The sequence below is a fragment of the Macrobrachium nipponense genome, chromosome 29 (assembly GCF_015104395.2).
Source record: "Macrobrachium nipponense isolate FS-2020 chromosome 29, ASM1510439v2, whole genome shotgun sequence".
NCBI classification, from domain to species: Eukaryota; Metazoa; Arthropoda; class Malacostraca; order Decapoda; family Palaemonidae; genus Macrobrachium; species Macrobrachium nipponense.
Genome location: NC_061092.1, coordinates 35,143,887 through 35,157,445, shown reverse-complemented (window position 1 = coordinate 35,157,445; position 13,559 = coordinate 35,143,887). Strand labels below are relative to the sequence as shown.

At 44.7% G+C, this 13,559-nt stretch overlaps 1 protein-coding gene across 1 annotated transcript in view; it reads left to right on the top strand.

Annotated features, from left to right (window-relative positions):
• The window catches only part of LOC135206236 (plasmanylethanolamine desaturase 1-like), a 45,174-nt gene that overhangs the window by 20,191 nt on the left and 11,424 nt on the right, over positions 1 to 13,559 (top strand). The window contains exon 3 of the mRNA XM_064237610.1: positions 5,757 to 5,975. Within this exon, the coding sequence (XP_064093680.1) occupies positions 5,757 to 5,975 (219 nt within the window). The remainder of the gene's footprint in view (positions 1 to 5,756; positions 5,976 to 13,559) is intronic.

The window sequence follows — 13,559 nt, the reverse complement described above, 5'->3', positions numbered from 1 at the left end:
GTTAATCTGCAAGAGCAGTTAGCTTCTCTCGTAGGCTCTTTTGCTAAGGACTCTACAAGGAGGAAGGATGTTTCGCTCCCTGTTAAGAGTTCCGCTAAGCGCCCCTCTTCGTATAGGAGAGAACCCTCACGATCTCCAGGGCGTTTATCGCCTTCGTCGAGAGACTCGTCTGGTAGGAGTTGTTCTCCTGAGAGAAGAGTCCTTTCGCCCTATAGGCTGTCTTCCCCGAAGCGCCCTCTGAGACGCCGCGAATCGAGCAGAAGTCTCGATCGGTTTAGGTTTAAGGAACCGGAAAACCGATTTAAGTATCAGGATCCTTTGGGTCTGCAGGACCAGGAGCCAGACAGGCACAAAGAGGCAGCAAGACGCAAGAAAGGGCGTCAAGAGCCTCTCAGGAGAACCACCGGATTGCAGGACGTCCAGGATTCTGCCTAGAAGGCAGGAATCAGGACGCCATGAGCCAGGACGCCAGGAGTCAGGGCGCCAGGAGTCAGGGCGCCAGGAGTCAGGGCGCCAGGAGTCAGGGCGCCAGGAGGCAGGACGCCAGGAGGCAGGGCGCCAGGAGTACGTTAGGCGTCAAGTGTTAGGGCGCCAAGAGCCTGTTAAGCGTCAGGAATCAGGACGCGGGGATCTTTTCAAGCGCCCTGAATCAGGACGCCAGGAGCCTAGCAAGCGCCACGAACCTGGCGAACCTAGACAACAAGAGTCTAGAAGGCGCAAGAGTGTTTCCGACAGGCAGGAGCCTCACTCTTCGTATAGAAGTGCTAATGTTCAGCGCTCCCCTTCTCGGGAAAGGAGTTCTTCTCCCGGGAAGAGCCAGATCACTCCCAAACGGTCTCCTTCTGTGGATCAGTTGGACCAGTATCGGAAGACGACGAGCCAGTAGATGTAGCAGTTCTGACTACAAGAGACTTTCTCTTTTGCTGCTAAAGGAGTTCGGAGACTCCCTTCATCCTGCGGACCCTCCTTCACCAGGATCGATGATGTCTAGCACAAAAGCTCTCAAGTCGTCTTCCTTCGTCAAGATGCGCCCCGCTCTTTGTATGAAAAAGGCATTAAAGACTTTTTCAGAGTGGTTGACTTCCAGAAGGGAAGCGGGCAAGACAGTTTTTTTCCTGCCCTCCTTCCAAGGTAACAGGCAAACCAGGAAGGTGGTACGAGACCAAAGAACCTATGGGGTTAGGCCTTCCTTCTTCCGCAGATGCGGATTTTGCTTCCTTAGTGGACTCTTCTAGGAGGAAGTCTTTGCTGTCTGCTAAGGCAACTTGGGGCATGTGTGAGCTAGACCACCTTCTAAAGGGCCTCTTTAAAACCCTAGAGTCTTCAATTTTATGGATTGGGCTTTGGGAGCTTTAGCGAAGAGAGCTCAGGACACTGACTTTGTTTCCATGGAGGAACTTTCGAGCATCCTGGCTTGCCTGGACAGAGCGGTCATGGACGGTTTCCGTTGAAGTTGCCTCTCTTTTTGGAACGGGAGTATTAAAGAAGAGATCGGTCTTTAGCTCTTTCTTAGCAAGAGCAGTATCACCTTTTGCAAAGGACATCTCTTCTTTTTGCACCGTTATCCCCGCACCTATTTCCACAAGAGACCTGTTAGAGAGGTTTCTAAATCTCTTACGGAGAAGGCAACTCAGGATCTCCTCACGCACTCAGCCAAGAAGTTTAGGCCGGCAGTGCCTATAGAGAAAAAAAGAGAGACCCTCTTTTGTACAGCCCTTTCGAGGTGCCTCCTCTTCTAGAGTCCCTCTTAAGAGGTCGCAGACCAGATAGAAGGAGTAGACCATCTAGAAGGTCCTTCGGGAAGTCTAGATGAGCAGGAGTCCTCCAGACGAAAGTAGGCGCCAGACTACTCCACTTTGCCAAAGTCTGGGCGCAGAAGGGCAGCGGACTCTTGGTCCCTCTCTATCCTGAAAAAGGATACTTGATCCCCTTCAGGGAAAATCCTCCCTTGACGACAACTCCAAGGGAGTTGACTGCAAGATACTCGGATCCGGTCCGAAAGCTTGCTATTTGCAAGCAGTGGAACAGATGATTGCCAAGGAAGCGGTAGAACTGGTTCAAGATCTCCAGTCTCCAGGATTCTACAATCGGCTATTCCTGGTACCGAAAGCATCGGGGGGATGGAGACCGGTTCTAGACGTCAGTGCCCTGAATTTCTTTGTATTGAAGAAGAAATTTTCAATGGAGACGTCTTCCTCTGTTTCTATCTGCTCTTCGTCCAGGGGACTGGATGGTGTCCCTGGACCTTCAGGATGCGTATTTCCATGTGCCAATTCAGTCCGGCAGCAAGGAAGTATCTGAGGTTCATGTTCCAAGGGAAAGTGTTCCAGTTCCGAGCGATGTGCTTCGGACTTTCGACTGCCCCTCAAGTCTTTACGGACATCATGAAGAATGTAGCTTATTGGCTACATCTGGAAGGGATCAGGATCTCGTTATATCTGGACGATTGGCTAATAAGAGCCCAATCGGAGAAAAAATGTCTGGAGGACCTATTAGTTACTCTAAAGTTGACAAAGTCCCCTAGGACTTTAGTAAATCGCGAGAAATCCATGCTGACTCCCCAGCAGAGTATTGTCTATCTGGGATTCAGATGGATTCTCGGGATTTTCTAGCGTATCCTTCGCAGGAAAGGAGAGAACGCTGCTTAGAAAAGGTGGCAGTCTTCTTAAGGAAAGAACATTGTTCCGCGAGGGAATGGATGAGCTTACTGGGACCCTCTTCCTCGATGGAACAGTTCGTTTCCTTAGGAAGACTACACCTACGACCCCTTCAATTTTATCTGAAGGAGAAGTGGGATTGGAAGTCCAACAATCTAGGAGATACATTTCCAATCTCGAAAGGGATCAAGGAGAATATCCGTTGGTGGTTAGATCCACAGAAACTAAGCAAGGGAATCTCCCTTCGCTTACAGAACCCTCGCCTAGCGTTGTTTGCAGACGCCTCAAAGATTCAGGGTGGGGAGCGACCTAGGTTCGGAAGAAGTGTCAGGCACTTGGGAAGGAGAAACAAGTGTCTGGCACATAAACAAGAAAGAGCTAACAGCCATTCATCTAGCTTTGGTTCATTTCGAGGAAACAGTCTCAGGTCTGGGGTATTCAGATTCACTCGGACAACACAACAGCCCTCGCTAATATAAAGAAACAAGGGGGACGCATTCCTTTTCCCTGTACGAATCAGCAAAGGATCTGCTGATTTGGGCTCAGGAAAGGGAAGATCTCTCTCCTCACAAGGTTTGTGCAGGGAGAGAAAAATGTCCGGGCAGATCTGTTAAGCAGAAAAGAACAAGTCCTACCCACGGAATGGACTCTCAATCCTCAGATTTGCCAACAACTTTGGCATCTGTGGGGAAGGCCCAATATAGACCCTGTTCGCGACCACAAGAATCACAGATTAGAGACCTATTGCTCCCCGATCTCGTGGATCCTCAAGCAGTAGCAGTAGACAGCTTTCTGCTAGATTGGACGGGCTTGGACGCATACGCCTTCCCTCCTTTCAAGATAGTAGGGGAAGTATTGAGGAAGTTCGCTTGCTCGGAAGGAACAAGAATGACCCTCATCGCTCCCTTCTGGCCGGCTCTCGATTGGTTCACAGAGGTGCTGGAGTGGTTAGTGGATTTTCCAAGATCGCTTCCACTAAGGAACGATCTTCTCAAACAACCCCACTTCGACAGGTTTCACAAAAACCTCCCCCCGCTCTAAGTCTGACCGCCTTCAGACTGTCGAAGGACTTGTCAGAGCAAGGGGCTTTTCACGAGAAGTGGCGAAGGCTATTGCAAGAGCCAGAAGAGTCTCCACTTCTAAAGTTATATCAGTCGAAGTGGGAGTTGTTTAGAAGATGGTGTAAGGGAAAGAAAATATCCTCCTCCAGTACTTCTGTAACTGAAATCGCAGAGTTTCTCCTATATTTGAGAAAAAGACTTGGTAACCTGGCAGTTTCAACAGTGAAGGGTTACAGAAGTATGCTGGCCTCAGTTTTTTTCGACATAAAGGAATAGATCTGACGAATAATAAAGATCTTCATGACCTTATAAGGTCTTTTGAGACCACGAAAGAACATGTAATCAAGAAGCCTAGCTGGAACTTGGATGTGGTCCTCAAGTTCCTAATGTCGGAAAAATTTGTACCGTCTCACGCAGCTTCGTTTAGAGACTTAACGAGAAAGTCATTATTCCTTTTTGCGTTAGCAACAGCCAAGAGAATTAGCGAGTTGCAAGCTTTGGAAGGTGAAGTGCGGTTTAAGAAGGATTCAGCGATTTGCTCCTTTAAAACCATTTTTTCTAGCAAAAAATGAAAATCCCTCAAAGCCTTGGCCAAGAAGCTTTGAGATAAAAAGGACTATCTTCATTAACAGGGAGAGAACTAGAAAGGACTTTGTGTCCAGTCAGGGCACTCAAGTTCTACCTGGAGAAGAAGAAGTTGCTGAAAGGTACAGAAGAAAGTCTTTGGTGCTCTGTAAGAGATCCGAAAAGATCGATTTCTAAGACGCCCTTACATACTTCATAAAAGGATGTAATAAGGGAAGCTCACCTTAAGTGCGAAGAAGTGCATCTCAAGGTTCTCAGAGTGAGAGCTCATGAAGTGAGAGCCTAGCTACGTCTATGGCATTTCACAAAACATGGTCTCTTCAGGCTCTTATAGAGTCGACATTTTGGAGATGTAATTCGGTGTTCGCCTCGAATTACCTAAGAGACGTTAAAATTTCGTACGAAAAGTGCTTTGCTCTGGGAGCGTATGTTTCGGCGAATTCAGTGCTGGGAGAAGGGGCTGAGGCTAATCCTTCCTATTTAGTTTAGTGCTTAAATTACTGTTTATTGGTGGTTGTTTTTATTGGTTAATTGTCAGAGGGAATAGGGAACCCTCTTACAATTCATAGATTATAACAATACTAACATGGTCAGGTGATCGGGATTGGCTTCAGTGCTCTTTGTGATTTTTTTAATAACCTTAACTCTGTCATGTAAGAGGGCGAGTCTCCATTGATATGACAAAAGGTCAAGGCTCTACCATGTAAGTGGGTCAGCCCCCATTGGTACGATCCAGTATAGGCTCTGTCGCGTAAGCGGGCTAGCCCCCATTGACACGATCCAAAGAGTTATTCAACCATAGGTTCATTCCTCGTTGAAACTCTTGAGGCAAGCAGACTCATCGACAGTAGTCATGAAGTCTTCAGCCCAATCAGGTAGGAACTATGGATTATGTTATCCAAGAACATAGGTTGTTTTTTCCCTGTTTTTTAATGTATTTAGTTTTAGTATTATTTTGTTTTTAGCTGTCTCTTGCCCGCCACCAAGGGTGCCAATCAGCTAAGTATATATCTGCTGGGTAAGTTACTTGTACAAAAATGATATTGTTAAGATACAATAAAGTTTTTGTTTGACATACTTACCTGGCAGATATATACGATTAATGGCCCCACCCATCCTCCCCTCAGGAGACAGGTGGAAGAGAAATTATGGCTTAGAAAACGGGAATAGTTCCAGACCCCGCCACCCAGCGGCGGGAATGGTGGATCACCTGACCTACCTGTCGCGTGTGCCGCGAGTTTTGAAATTCTGTCGGGACGACCGAGTCTATAGCTAAGTATATATCTGCCAGGTAAGTATGTACAAAACTTTATTGTATCTTAACAATATCATTGTTAAGACCAAAGGTTTGTTAGCCATGAAAAATACAAATTGATTGAAAATTTGTCATTCTTAAAGATACTTATGGTTATTGTTCTTTACTTTCCCCTAATTTATCACTTCTGATTTTCAGAATTTCATAAGACCATTTAGGGAGCACCATATTGACCCAACATCCATCACCCGCCACGATTTCATCGAGACCAATGGAGATAATTTCATGCTTACCATTCCGGGCCTAACCTATATGACGTGGAACTTTTGTACAAAAACTAATGAAGAAATTCAAGGAAGCTACTACTGGTTTTCATATTTATATCTACTGGCAATCTTTGTCTCTTTAACAAACCAAGTAAGTACTGTAAAATATAGTTTTGTCCCAAGTTCATGTGAAGAATTGATTGTATTCATACAAAGTGTTTATCATCACTCTTTGCCAGTTTCATCAGCTCACAACTCACAGGGTGTTCATATGGGAATACAAACCATTGCTTTAGTAATGTTGCAAAAGGAGGGCAAATAAAGGAAGTTTTTTGCTGTTCAAGAAGGGTGAGGAATTTGATCCTTAATTGTGATAGAACTGTTTAGTCAGACTGTTAGTTAGCAATCAGTTTCCCTCATTTTTTTATAATGTATATAGTTTTGTTTGTATCCCTTGTCATTCATTGTACATAGTATATAAGTGTTATTACTGAATTGTATTTTGCAACGGTAATAAGGGCTGGAATACTTTCGTTATTTCTCTGAAGATATTATAATATTAGGAACCATATTATAATATCCCCAGTGGTTGTGAATTGGGACCTGTATATTTAGGAAGGCCATAGGTAATTGGAAATCCGTCACAGGCCTGTCCTGCATGCTCTCTTATTGTACTATCTCTTTAGGTCAAATATTTTGCGAGTTCTTTATACAGTCATGAAAGATTTGATGATATCCATATAATACACCTGCTAAATGTGTACTTAAAAGACCTTATGCTAAATTATTACCGTACGCGTATATCATATCAGCAAACCATCTCAATGCTCAGAGACTTTGATGTTCATGTAAACAAAGAGGAGTGTCAAACTTCATTTCATGTCATAGGCCCTCTACTTTGAGAAAAATATTGAATCTTTCAAGTCAGTTCTGGTATTTCTTGACATGAGGGGAATTTATTAGTTGTTGTTGTTGTTTTTTTTTTTGTTTTTTTTTTTTAACTATTCCTCAAAGAATAGCAGCATCTCCCAAATTACCTTTGTTCTTCAACAAGCTAATCTATCATGAATAATGCAGCATGCAATCTCTTCATTTCCTCCTCATCAGGCAATGGGCAACTTGAGTGGAACTCCAGTACTGGCAGACTTTTATCTTTTATAGATAATGAAATTACTGTCACAATTTCAGTGGCTGCAGTACTACAAATTGCATTATGTTATCTCTAGTGTTTTACCTCAAACCATCCCTTTTACCTTGAGCTGTAGCAGCATTTTTATAACAGAAAACATTCTATGATCAGATCAAAACACATTTGCTATCCTGTCTGATAAAGCAACAAAAGTAACTTACAGTACCATAGGAATTCCAGTGAATTCTATCTGAGGCTATATTTCCAAGGAGCCTAGACACTGCCAAATATACTACGCTCAGTCCTATCATAGACGCGCTGTCTCAGTAGCACATGCAGTGATTACTGTACTTTTATAAAGGAATTTGTTGTAAGCAGTACCACCTTGGAACATATGTAGCTGTCCATGCAACATCACTCCACAAGAATTGTCAAATATTGCTTGCCTATCCAGTACCTGGCATTTTTGAGATGGTTTGTAAGCTTATTCTCTAACTCCATTCAGTTTTATGAAGTCAGTACTGTCCAGGCCTCACTGATCTTGAGTAACTCTCATCAAGAGTTGTATCTAGGCCTACTTTTGCTAATAAATCTGACAAAGGAGTTAATGCCGTTTTTTGGCCTTAACACAGCAATCGTTCAGTCAACTAGAAAATTATTGGGCTGGAGCAATGTTATAAATATAATTTATCACCATTCCCCTTTAAAGCCAATTATCTTATTGAATCCATATACTGTCAAAATGTTAACCTTAAATCTCGCAGTAGAACTTCCTTCTTGGAAATGCATAAGATGCTAAGAGAATGCAGTGCAACTTTTGTGAGAAAAAGGTCTACATTACCATATACATTGAAGGTTTAAATTTAGCAATCTATTTTAAACCATAGAAAGAAGGAATATCCTTCCCTATGATTGCAGGGCAGTCAATATGACATGTGTGAGGTGATACAGGGAAGAAATCTGACATGGAGAATATTTCCATGAAGCTTTGTACTTCCTATCTCAGGAACAAGCAGCAGTAGGAGTAATCATAGCAATGACCAAAGCCTCATCAGAAGGCACTGGTAACTTGACAGTCACAGCTCAACTGGCAGAAAAAGAATTGGAGTAGACACTAATCAGAATCATAGCACAACATTTAAAGAACCCCCTCAGCAAAATGGAGACATTGGTCCACCAACCAACCCTTACACACGGGCAGTGTTGATTATCAAGAACACTGTCTGCCCCTACAAGAAAAACTGATGATGCAGATCCTTGTCACTAGATGTGAAAGAGCTGCAAGTCCTACCTCCCACATCAATACACATACATTGCATCCCTGTTAACACTAAGGTACAGCCACAAAAAAGGGATTTTGACGTAAGGAAAAATCTATTTCTGGGCGATTGGCTCGTGTCGCCAGCGAAATATCCTTTAATCTATTATTTCTAGGGTAAATGTACTAACACATACCAGAGAATAAATAAAATAAAGAAAAAGGTCAGTATAACTGACTCGCTCACCCTCCAGGAGGGTGTCGGTATGAACACTAGGCGAGTGAGACCACTACCACGAGCCAAATGCCAATAGAAATCTCCCACTACAAAATCCCTCCAAGAGGGGAGCCGACCCACACCCCCGAGTGAGCCAGCTCGTACTACTACTACTCCATCCCATGCTGCCGACTGCTGCGCCTCTGGTGGCCATCCTGAAGTTAGCAGACAATCTTGGGCGAAGGGATGGGTAGGGTGGATTTCGCTGGCGACACGAGCCAATCGCCCAGAATAGATTTTTCCTTACGTCAAAATCCCTTTTCTGGGCTCAGCTCGTGTCGCTGCGCGAAATCGTACCAGAGAAATAGCACAAGATTGTAAACAAAAATAATAAAATGAGAATAAAAATAAAATAAATCAGAATAGGTCTCAAATAAAAGATAAAATATATATGAATAGACTATAATTGCTAAAAGATACATATACACAGGGGTATAAAAATAGAAATATGCTTAAATTACCCATAAATCTAATCATGTTTGTTAACATAAGGTAATTACATATGTAACAGGTAAAATTATTTCACCGTATCAATGTTATCTGTGTAACAGCATGTATCAAAAGTATAATAGCAATTAATAAAAACAATCAACAATAATAATATTAAAAATAAAAGAATGTATATGACTTAATATACAAACCCGTAATCATTATAATATGATGTATCCCCTAGCATAAAAATAAGGGGAAACATCCATGAGATCAATGTTTTATATCATTTGTGAGTGTCCCTAACCAGACAATAAGGGGACACCCACTACACTATCACAAAAGCAGCTAAGACACAAGGTGAATGCAAATGAACCAGGTAGGAATAGACGAACTTTTGGGTGAGGCAGGTAGAAAGGAGGACTGAATCTTCTACTACAAACTAGCTAGAGTCAGGGGAAACTATGTTACCCGCTGCTACTGCTGAATTTCAGAGCTTCCAAGGACTTAAGGTAGTGACGTTTGAACACTGTCGGCGATTTCCATCCAGTATACTTTTTCAACTCATCGAAGTTCATGTGTTGGAAATAATTAATTGAGTGGCTACTGCCCTGACATCATGTGCTTTCGGGAAAGAGTCAGGATTGGCTTGCTTAATAAAGTACAGGATTTGTGCCTGATGCCTTTAATGGATAAAGTTCCACCTTTTTCCCTCCTAAAGAGGGGACCCGACGAAGATGAGGAGGTCCTAGACAGAAAGGCTCGTAAGGTTGTAACTGGGCAAAGAGATACATCTTGTGGAAGGGGTAGTACCTTCCAAGGTTCCCACCTCATCAAAGGATCTTCATTCTTTGCTAAAAAGCTACGTTCCGGAGAAAGTAGGACTTCTCCTGTGGGAAGGAACTGAATATGACCCGGGTCTCTGGATAGAGCCGACAGTTCTGAAATTCTTGCTCCTGAAGCTAAGCTTAATAAGAATAGGGTTTTTCTTAAGAGCATTATAAACGAGCATGTGTCATTATCGGTTTCGGAAGCCAGTTTTTAGGACATCGTTTAAGAACCATGAAACTGACGTAGGCCTAACAGAGGCCTAAGCCTAGCACATGCCTTAGGAATAGACGAGAAGTAGGAATCCGTCAAGTCTATGTTAAATCCAAATTGAAATATCTTTTTCAAAGCTGACTTGTTTGTTTGTCGTAATCGTGCTAGCTGCTAAACCTTTTTTCAAATAAGGATCTTGAAAAAGGATATAGCTGAATTAACTGTCATGATTCTAATATCCGAATCTCTCAGGAAGGTTGCTAACTTTTTGACAGCAGCATCATACTGCCTCAAAGTCGAATCCCTTTTATCGGATTCTAAGAATAGAATATTCTGAGGGTCAATATTCGCATCTCTTTTTGCCGCAAACTTCATGAATCCATAAAGTTAGGGTTTTGAGAATCCCTGAGGAAGCGAACACAGTCTTCATTTGCACTGACTGGGAGAGCTTGGGACTGGGGATCTGAAGAGGACGAAGGCCCAGCTCCAAAAATTAGAGGATACCAGTTGCTCTTTTCGGCCAGTCTGGGGCTACTAGAGCCACTTGACCCTTGAATGTCCTGAGTTTGTTCAATACTTTCATGAGGAGATTCACTGGAGGGAAGACGTAAATCTTCTCCCAGTTGTTCCAGTCTAGAGCCAGGGCGTCCGTGGCATATGCCAGAGGGTCCAGGTTGGGGGCTACATAACACGGTAGTTGTGGTTCGCTTGTGATGCGAAGAGGTCCACCTGTAGCCCTGGGACTCTTTGAAGGATCCATTGGAACGAACTGTTGTCCAGTGACCATTCCGACTCTAGGGGTACTGATCGGGATAGGGCGTCTGCTATGACGTTTCTTACTCCAGCTATGTGAGTGGAGGAAAGATGCCAACTGAACTTGTCTGCCAGGGAGAAGATGGCTATCATGACGTGATTTAGATGCCGTGACTTGGAGCCTCCTCTGTTTATACAATGTACTACACTGCGCTGTCCAGGACTAGCTTTATGTGGGAGTACTTGGGTGGGCGTAACCTTTTTAGAGTCAAGAACACTGCCATTGCCTCCAGTACGTTTATATGGAACTGACGGAACTGAGGTGACCAAGTCCCTTGAACCTTTTTGACCTGGGAATACCCTCCCCAGCCGCTTAGGACGCGTCTGTGTGGATGGTGACCCCTGGTGGAGGGAACTGAAGGGGTACTGACATTGATAAATTCTTGACTCTCGCCCCATGGCCGAAGTCGATTCTTTAGAATCAGAGGCACTGAGGATAGTTTTGTCCCTGGACCTGACGTTTGCTCGCGAGCGCCGATTCTGGTTAGGTCTTTCAGTTTTGGCTTTCATTAAGACGTTTGTCACTGATGCAAACTGGAGAGAGCCCAGGATCCTTTCCTGGGCTCTCCTTGACGCTAGTTTGTGACTTAGAAATTGCTTGACTGACTTTGCTATTTCTTTCCTTTTGGTTGATGGAATCGACAGAGTGTGGGATGCTAGATTCCATTGAATGCCCAGCCACTGAAAGTTTGACTCTGGAGTGAGTCTTGATTTGGTCCTGTTTATTTTGAAGCCTAGATATTCCAGGAACTGAATCACTTTCAGAGTAGCTCTGTTGCATTCCTCGACTGTTGGGGCCCAGATCAACCAATCGTCGAGATACGCTACTACCATGATCCCTTGCGATCTGAGTTGTTGCACTACCTACTTCCGCTAGCTTCGTGAAAACACTCTGGGTGGCCACGTTGAGTCCGAATGGAACTACTTTGAAGGAGAATGTCTGGTCTCCTATCTTGAAACCCAGATACGGACGGAAGTGTCTTGCAATAGGGATATGATAGTAAGCGTCTGTAAGATCGATAGAGGTGGTGACGGCCCCACGGGGAAGTAGGGTCCGCACCTGTGAGATCGTGAGCATCTTGAACTTGTCGCAGCGGATGGCTAAGTTTTAAGCGGACAAGTCTAAGATTACCCTTCTTTTTGTGAGCCTTTCTTTGGCTTTGGCGCTGAACAAGCGACCTTGAAATTTTAATCTCTTGACTCTCGCTATAGCTCCTTTTTGAAGGAGATCGTCTGCGTACTCTGTCAATTTCCTTGGAAGGAAGTTTGACGGAAAGGTCTGGATGGAGGTGGGTTCGTCAACCAGCTCCAACCCAGACCTTTTGACACTATGCTCTGAGCCCATTGGCTGAAGTTCCACCGGTGGCGAAAGTGAAACAGCCTCCCTCCCTAACCTGAAGTTCTTCATTGGTTCTGGTAACCGCCTCGGCCTCCTCTGAATGCTTTCCCCTGTTAAAGGGGCCTCCCGATCCTCTCCCACGAAAGGAACGCTTACCTCTACCTCCCCTTACCCGAGCGGTCATACTTCTGAGAAGCTTGACTCTCGAAGGCTTGATTGTAAGCTGGAGAGATGGCGTAAGAGGTGGAGGGCTGAGGCTGAGGGGATATCCATAAATTGGCTGTGATTGACCTTTAGAAGTGGAGGGTTGGGCTGTCTGCACTAACGGTACTGTTGGAACTTGTTGAGGAAAGCGTAGTTGCTTCTTCTGGTAAGGTTTGGAAACGCCTGGGTTTCTTTTGTCCCTTACCTTTAGGAGTCAGGTCTTGCCTCCTCTTAGCCGAAAGGCCCCAACGATCCTTAAGGCTCTGGTTTAACCTGGTAGCCTCTGACTGGACCTCCTTAACCATAGCTTCTGGGAAGAGATCTGCTCCCCAGATGCTAGACGAGAGTAACCTATTCGTTCATGCCGAATGGTTGCCTCTTGTAGGACATGCTTCCTACAAATCGCCGAGCAGTGGCAAACTCAAACATATCTGACTGTACCGTTTGAGTCAGGGCTTTGGTCATGAGCTTAAAAATCGGTTCTGATCCATAAGCCATGGTAGCTACCTCAGACATAGCCATAGAATTGATGGATCTGGCTAGACGCGATTTTGCATCAAACTCAGCCTGAATAAGGCTATCTGGGAGCCTGGGTAGCTTTTTCACCAAACTGCTCCATAGCACAGTCCGGTTTGAGTTTGCCAGCTGAGAATGTATTCGGCAAGTCTTCCCACAATTCTCCAACTGAGGGGAGCAACGGAGAAGTGGGATCCGCTTCCTTCAACTGCGGTATAGGTTCCCCCTTCTGGGCCGCTGGGATGGTCGACCTCGCGATCTTGGTTAGGAACGGGAGCGGGGTACTCTCATCCATTGTAAAAATGGTAAAGGGACTCTTAAATGGTTGTATCTTGGTGTTAGAACAATCCATGTCCTCTAAACACCTGAGCCATTCTCTCTGAGCCTGGTCTCGTGAGTAGAGGACTGTCTCCTTAGGTACCTTATCGTCCCGCACCATAGCCGACGGCGTAAGCCTTGCGTAGCCTATGAACGGAGGCTGGAGGTCTTCCGGGAAGAACTCGAAGTCCTCTATTCTTCGAGTCCCAAATTCCGGTATAGAGATGAGACCGTCCTGGAAGGGGGCGTATGACGCTACTCTCCACGGATTGTTCATAGAGAACTGAGGTGTGAGTCATACGGAGGAAGTTGGGATCCACTCGTGTTGGACAGTGGAGGAGAGGCTAGAGGAGCTTCTCTCAGCCCGGCTATAATGGAGTTCTGGGAAGTAATCCTGTCCGACAGACGAGA